This window comes from Ctenocephalides felis, unplaced genomic scaffold, assembly GCF_003426905.1.
Source record: "Ctenocephalides felis isolate EL2017-DRISC unplaced genomic scaffold, ASM342690v1 CF-g0.4_SCAFFOLD_01604, whole genome shotgun sequence".
In the NCBI taxonomy this organism is placed as follows: Eukaryota; Metazoa; Arthropoda; class Insecta; order Siphonaptera; family Pulicidae; genus Ctenocephalides; species Ctenocephalides felis.
In genome coordinates, this window is record NW_020537758.1 from 40,177,498 (window position 1) to 40,185,519 (window position 8,022).

The 8,022-nt window shown below is 28.9% G+C and overlaps 1 protein-coding gene across 1 annotated transcript in view; it reads left to right on the forward strand.

Annotated features, from left to right (window-relative positions):
* The first annotated feature begins 5,794 nt into the window (after positions 1–5,794).
* LOC113372573 (E3 ubiquitin-protein ligase Su(dx)-like) overlaps positions 5,795–8,022 on the forward strand; it is a 23,779-nt gene continuing 21,551 nt past the window's right edge. The window contains exons 1-2 of the mRNA XM_026612921.1: positions 5,795–5,948; positions 7,650–7,940. Coding sequence (XP_026468706.1) covers positions 5,891–5,948; positions 7,650–7,940 — 349 coding nt within the window. The 5' untranslated portion in view covers positions 5,795–5,890. The remainder of the gene's footprint in view (positions 5,949–7,649; positions 7,941–8,022) is intronic.

Here is an 8,022-nt window from a genome sequence, read left to right on the forward strand (position 1 = left end):
TTTCTCATACTAAAAGTAAATTACTAGTATTTTATTATCAAATTATCAAATTATTTCCTTTTCTGTAATACACTTTGATATGCCGTTTAAAAACTATCAATATTATTAAAGCCAATAATAATTTATTAAAAGTTATTTAAATGTACCCTTGTTATTTATTTGTTTATTTTTCATTCGGAATATAATATACTTCAGCAGAAAATACTTTCGAAATAAATACTTCTTAAATTCTTAGAATTGTTGATGTATCATGCCTCCCCAAATATCTTGGCAGTTACACAACCACATTTCGTAATTTGATTATTTATCACATTATACTCCAGTAAAATAATCAAAACAACCAGCTCAATCTGGAGTAATGTACTAATATATTGCACTAATATAAATAAATTTAACCATTTTACTGCATTTTTTCATAGTTTTTAGAAACTTTGCCACAATTATTTGTTATAAATTAATTACGTGGAGCATTTTCATTTTTCTTTGTCAAGACATGGTCTTAGCTTTCTCAATCAAGGATCGTGTTGTTGAACTTTAGTTTTCCATAATAATCCAAACATTCATCTTTCTCCCAATGAAAAATTTCAAGTGTTTTCCATTGCTTCGTTAGCTAGTCAGCCTCCATATCGGTGACAACGATATTGTCGATATTGGATCCATCGAACCTTTACCTTTTTTTCCATCTAGTAGTAACTAGATGCTAGTTATTCAGGATCCACCTGTGATCTTTTTCCTGAACTTTTTCGTATACAGCTTTGATCTATTTGTTTGAGATTGTTAGAATAATATTTTTCCACTACTTATCTGTTAACTTCTGATTTCCCCAAAATTGAAACTGTTCTGGGTTTGTTCTCAAGTAGTAGTGACATCGGTTTTTACTTGGAAATATAGGTATAAATATTTCCTGGTGAAAATAGCCCTTGCCTGCATTAACCAATAATCATCCTATTACAGATATTGTAATAATAATTCCACACACATATGGGACAACTGTTTGGGTTGCAATCTGTAGAGTCGACTAATATTAAGTCAAATCAACACAACGGCTTTTAGATTTCTTGAGATCTGATCGCTGTTCAAAATACTAGTGGGGTGCATGGCATCGTGTCTTAAGGCAAATTGCTGGAACTTCCCGTACCGTAATTAAAATTCTCTTAAAAACTGAGTTACCGCTTTTGGCACTTCTTCCGAGCGGTTAGACCTGCCTTCGCCAAAAACTAATCAGCACGTCTCCTTATCAATACGAATCGAATGTTCTTTGAATTATTCAAGTCGGTTGATTGGTGTTCCCGAAATCGTCGAAGAAAATTCGTATCCGCACACACACACATACACACACACATCATTTTATTCTAAGGTATGCCGAAATATTTAGGAACCTTTGAAACGTAAAGATATATAAAAATTTTCATTTTCGATTTATTTGCTATTACTATAACTTACCATACGGGAAGTTAAAAAATTAGTTATTTTGCATAAAGGTATTTTGAACAGCTTCATTTGAGATATGAAGGAGTCCCTTTTGAGATATATAGGGCACAATACGTTCTGCTTTTGATATCATGCAATAGGGATATCCATCATTTTCACTTGAAATTACATATTTACAATTGTAACATTTTATTTTGGTAATTTACTGTGAAAAAAGAAAGTCAAAATATTTATTAAATGGAAGTTTTATGTATGTAAAATATCATCTGTTTGATATAAATATGATAAATTATCCATGCGAAACGTTGATTGGAGTGGGATATAAAATGAAAATAATATATGTGACTTAGGTGCACTAGCAAAGGCAAAAAATGCTTTACGAAACATTTCAATTTGAACAGAATAGAATTTTGAATTTGTTTGAATTTTTTAATTATAATTATTATAATTTTGAATTATACGTTATAATTTTTTTTTTTTTTCAACTTTTGATAATATAAAGTTAGATATACATCATTGACCTTCTTACTAAAATTGATATTTCGTTTTCAAGTTGACAAACGCTTTCGTTCAATGAGCCGTTGGATATCATTATATGATCAATACATGTAAAATAAATAGTATCCGATCGTTGAATATTTAATAAACGTTGCTTAGGGAATATGTAAAAGAATGCTATCATGTTCGGGTGTAAATCTAAAAAAAAGATGTTTGTTCAATCCTTGCCGTTGATGTATTTATTAGATCTATTGCAAATTGAGTAATAATTTCGAACTCATTTTAAAATTTTATTAATTGTACTTTATATTGATATTATATTTATGAACAATATAATATATGCAGTTAATATTAGGTTGTCAAATATCTCTCTTCCGCCTTTTTGCTATTGGTTTTATATACAATTATAATACAAAAAGGCGGAAGGGAGATATTTGACAACCTAATATATGTTATATATATTTAATTTTTCTGATTGCAAAATTCTAAGAACAAGAGAACTGATGGTCACAATGTGCTTGTGGTTTGCTCTACTGTTGATATTATATAACTTTCAAATTGATTTTCAATTGTGTTATTGAGTAGAGACAAATATTATGAGAGATTCTTCATATGCCAATTATGAAATTGGCATATGAAGAATCAATGATCTATGATTATCGATTGAATTTTATATAATTCACATTTTATATTCACGTCTATTTTTGCGATTAATTCTGTAAATTCAGAAAGTTTTAATTAGATTCCCATATTGAACACCTTGATCTAACAACGTTTTTGCTTGAAAATATAGATGAAAATATGTTTTGCAATTTAAAATAACCCACATTGCAGCATTAATAAAAAGTCATATGCATTAGAATTTAACAAAATAATAAATATATGAAATAGAGATAGGACAACCTTGTTGTCTTGTTGTTATCATATATAAAGCCACGTTATCAAGAAGTCGTCATATTAGCTAATAGGGCTTTTTAAGTTTTGATTGCTGTTAACAATTAACAAAAAAATTACATTTATTACGAATTTCATACAGAATTGTTAACTTAAATATGATTGAAAAATATTTTATACTTTATTTAGTCAAACTATAGTTTTTTTTGAAAATCATATTTGTTGACTTTACTATTAATCCTCGAGCTAAACCGTTAAAACTAGTCGTACGTACATTTTCCACAATAAAATTTCCGAATTGATATAATGAAAAACTGGTCCTAATACTATATCTAAATAACAATAACAAAATCCTATATTTTTTCTAAGCTTTTATTAAGACAAAGATTTTCGCATTCGAAAATATCTATCAACTGTTCTAGATACGAAATTTTGAACGCTATTCTGTAGATGATTTCTCACTTCGAGTAATATTGCTAACAATCGTAGTATAAGATACATTATATGTATTTTAAATATCTCTTATTGCAACAACTATGCAATTAAACAATATAAGTGTGGAAAGTGACATAAATTGCTTGTTATTTTATGCTTGAAGAATTATATTCTATACAATAACACACGAAGTACACGCACTCATGATTTTTCAGAAACTTAAAAACTGTACCACTTTCTCTGCTCAGCTGATCTCAGTTTCTTAATCTTGCAGTAATATTATAATGTTATCTGTATTTCATGAATTTGGTATGTTTAAAAGTTTAAAATTATTGATGGTTTTAATGTTATTTGTTCATACAGTATGAATTATTAAAATGTATCTGGCTTGTGTATCGGTTCATTTTAGAAAGTGTAGTTCTCTTTATGATGCAGTTTGAGAGTCGTACTTGTGATAGCAGGATTGTTTTAATAGTAATAAAAGCACAGAAGTTGTTATTTTCAAGCTTTCTATTTTATTGTCTTTTTTTATTTGCTTCCTAAAGCCTTAGAAATATATTTTTACTCTCCCGATCCGCAAATCCTATGATAAGCAAAACCGATGGCTTAAAAACTCGATGGTACATTTTCCACAATGAAATTGACATGGCGTTGAAAAACTGGTCCCATTGGACCTGACTTTTTCGCTTATGCCAGTTTTTTTCTTCTGGTTTTTGGTGTTTGCACCATTTTTACGCATTTAAAAATTCACCTGCGCTCGCCCGTAGGTAAGTGGTTAAGAGCGACGGGACTTGTTTCAGAGGTCCCGGGTTCGATGCCCACTTCTAGCAGCCTGTTCTCAGGCAGCAGTGACAACGATTTTCACTTGGAAATATAGATAGCAATATGTTTCCAAGTGAAAATAGCCCTCACCCGGCATTGCTGCACCAATAAAAATACTCGCCCTATTACAGAAATTGTAATAATAATATATCATATAGAGATGTGATAACTTATTTGGTTGCTATCTGTCAAATAGACTAGTATTAAGTCAAAATCAGCACAACAGCCTATAGAACTATTAGATTCTGATTGGTGTTCAAATAATGATAATAAAAAAAAAAAAATCATCAACTGAAAACTGTTACTGTTGCATAATTAGACTTTATCAAAGCATGTAATTATTATACATATACAAGATTCGAGGTTGGGTGAACAAATGAAAATCTCATGTGGAAAAGGCACATATTTCTTTTCCAAATAAGCTATTACTACTTTTAATAAATTAGGAAATTTTAGTTTTATACATCATGCACCATCTATACCTCAGCAATTTTCATAGCATTTAACACAATGGCTAATGAAGCAGTCAAAGCCATGACATACTTTTATTAGAAATTTATACTTATTTTCATAATATATATATATATATATATATATATATATATATACAATACTTGTAGTTGATTTAATTTATATTATGGCGCATGCATTTTGTAGTTACATTAACACTTAATTTAATTAACAATTATTCATTTAATTGCTAAATTTTACTCTTATAGTCCAGTCATTATAGTATAAGTTCACTTCGGAATTTGAGATACCCAGCTGTAAGTCTGTAAATACTTGTAAATGTATTGACACCCTAAAGTTGTCTCAAAACCTACATATGGTAGGGTATCAATACCATATGTAGGTTTTGAGACAACTTTAGGGTGTCAATATACAAGTATTTACAGGCTTACAGCTGGGTATCTCGAATTCCGAGATTCTTACCTAATTTAAGCTTAAATGACTGGATTATTAATATTTGCTTTAATTAATACATTGATATTTAAACACAGTTCTATCACAATTTTATTGTATAAATTTTTATAATTATACACATATTTTTCAAATATACCGGTTAGAAAAATACTTTTTTTTATAATTCCCTATTCAGAACAAGTTGGTTCACTATATTGTTGTGATAAGTCGTTGAAGCCATTCAAATAATTATAAGTTATATTATTTTTACCTAATTTTTTATCACAAAATCCGCAATTATTTATCTGTTATTATTATTTTGCTTTCAAACATTTTCTATTTTCAAAAGTTTTCTTTATAATCACTATTGGTGTCGTTTTAAAGTTTTGTGCTATTTTTATCTAAATTTTAATTTATTTGTTCTTCTAATACTTGTTTTTAAAACGGAAAGTTATAGCAATTTGTCTTAAGAAGGCACAATGCCATACAAATTTCAATAATTACGAATGCAAATATTATAATGCAGATAACAATGAGTTGTTGAATAGAAACAATAATAAACGCAATATTCAAACATATTGAATGTGAATCACAATTACTAGGAAAACGATTTGTAATTGTTGATCTAAATTGCATTTCGTTTTTGAGGTTTGTTCAGTGATCAATCGATTTTCATCTAATTTTAATAATCATTTAATTAACAAAATCAAAATTAAGTTTGTTGCATATTAATTTATTTTTGTACTTATATATATATGTATTTAATATTAAAATAAATATATTTTCCTATTCTAAACAGGCACTCAAAACAAAAATTCATTTTCAACGGTATATCATCTTCAGCCCCTCGACGTCGGACACCATGAACTATGACCCTGCATATTGAGACCTGGCCAGTACTGATATAATGTCTGATAATAACGTTGTTACCATCACGACTGGATTTCATCAACTATGCATTACCAGTAAGTATAATTCTTCTTTGTCTAATTAATACAATAAGGGCAATGGGACATAGAGCATTAATAAATAGTTAAACAAAATCTTATGTTATTAATAAAACTAATTTATCGAAACGATTTGATCTCTATAATCAGATGTCCATCACATCAAACTTCTTCTACCAATGATTTCCAATCAGACATAACTCAAAGCCCTTTGGGCTTGGGTACTCTATTATTAATGTGTAGTATAGTGTTATAGATGCCCAAGATAACAAGCATGGTATATAAGACCTTATACTACGTTATTTCATCAGATTATACATATTAACTATTTGCTAAATAATAATAGAAAATGTTTTTGACTCATAAAAATGTGACTCACGTGAGATTCTGCGTCAATTCATAAATATGTTTGTTATTTTGCAATATTGTTGATAGATTTATAAACAATATCTTGTTTGTTTGTTATTGGATTGATTAATGATAGATAATATAATAACAAGCTAAAATAATTTAAATATGTTGTTTCTATGCATTGCATGCCATACATACGATTTTTATTAGTAATAATAAAATAATAGAATAGATGTGACGACTATCATTCACGATTTATTCTAAAATAACAGAAATAGATTTAATGCCATTAATAAGAGATAGGACAACCCTATTGTCTTTTTAAAATGGGTTGTCATATATAATAATAAGTCGTCACATTAGCTTATAGGGCTCTTTAAGTTTTGATTGCTGTTAATAATTTAACAAAAAAGATTACATTTGTTACGAATTTCATACAGGATTGTTAACTTAAACATTGATTGACAAAATATTTTATACTTTGTTTAGCTTGTTAAACTATAATTTTTTTTTTTGAAACATATATTTGTTGCCTTTATTATTAATCCTCGAGCAAAACCGTTACAACTCGATGCACGTTCATTGTACATATTAAAATTTCCGAATTGATATTTTGAAAAACTGGTCCCAATCCCCGGCTATTTCAACAGCATATTTTGGATATCTATTATATAAAAATAAGTCGGGTTTTCCTTCCTGACGAAATAACTCCAGAACGCACGAACCGATTTCGACGATTTTGCATTCGTTGGAAAGGTCTCGGACTCCTTGCATTTTGGTTTATAGCAAAGAAAATTGAAGAAAGATTTCAACAGAAAAGCGGAAAACACCTTTTCTTTTTTCACATACAGCGTCTTCTCTGATACTTCGCATGTACTACAAAATAATATTTTTTTTTGACTGCTACCCATTATATACAATAACAAAATCCTATATTTCTTCTATGCTTTATTAAGACAAAGATTTTTGCATTCGAAAATTGTCAATTTTTAAATATTGTAGATACATTATAAACAAGATCTTGTTTGTTTGTTCAGTTATTGAATTGATAAATGATAGATAATATAATAACATGCTAAAATAATTCAAATTTTTTCTATGCATTTGATTAGCAATAAATAATAGAATAGATTTGACGACTAACATATACAATTATATTCTAAGATAACAGAAATAGCTTTAATGCTATTAATACATTGTACATCTTTTGGCTTTTATACGAGGTTCTTTAAAAATTATTTACATTGCGATGCTTCTTAGGAAACATTAGATCGTGTACTCCATGAAATATTTCATATATGTTTTGAAACACTGTTGAAATAAAATTTACTTCAAATTATATATTTTTTCCGAATTTTATTATTCCAGTCGAATGTGCTCATATCCGTACGGGTAGTTTTTTAAAGCCAAACCCGTACGTGGAGGTTACTGTTGACGATCACAAGCATTCCCGCAAAACAGAAGTTGTTAAGAACACTTATCAGCCGAAATGGAACGAAGAATTCACTGTTTTGGTCACGCCCACTTCTTATCTGCACTTCCGTCTACTGGATCACAACAGCTTCCGGAAAGACGCGGTCATCGGAGAAAAACGGCTCAACTTGTATCAGATTCTGACTCATTACCATGGAAGATGTGACAATTTGGAAGTTACTTTGGGTAAGAAATAGTAAATTAACGTGATTCTAGGAAGATATTGAAGGAAATAATTAGTAACTGGTATTGTAGACACTTCAAAAAT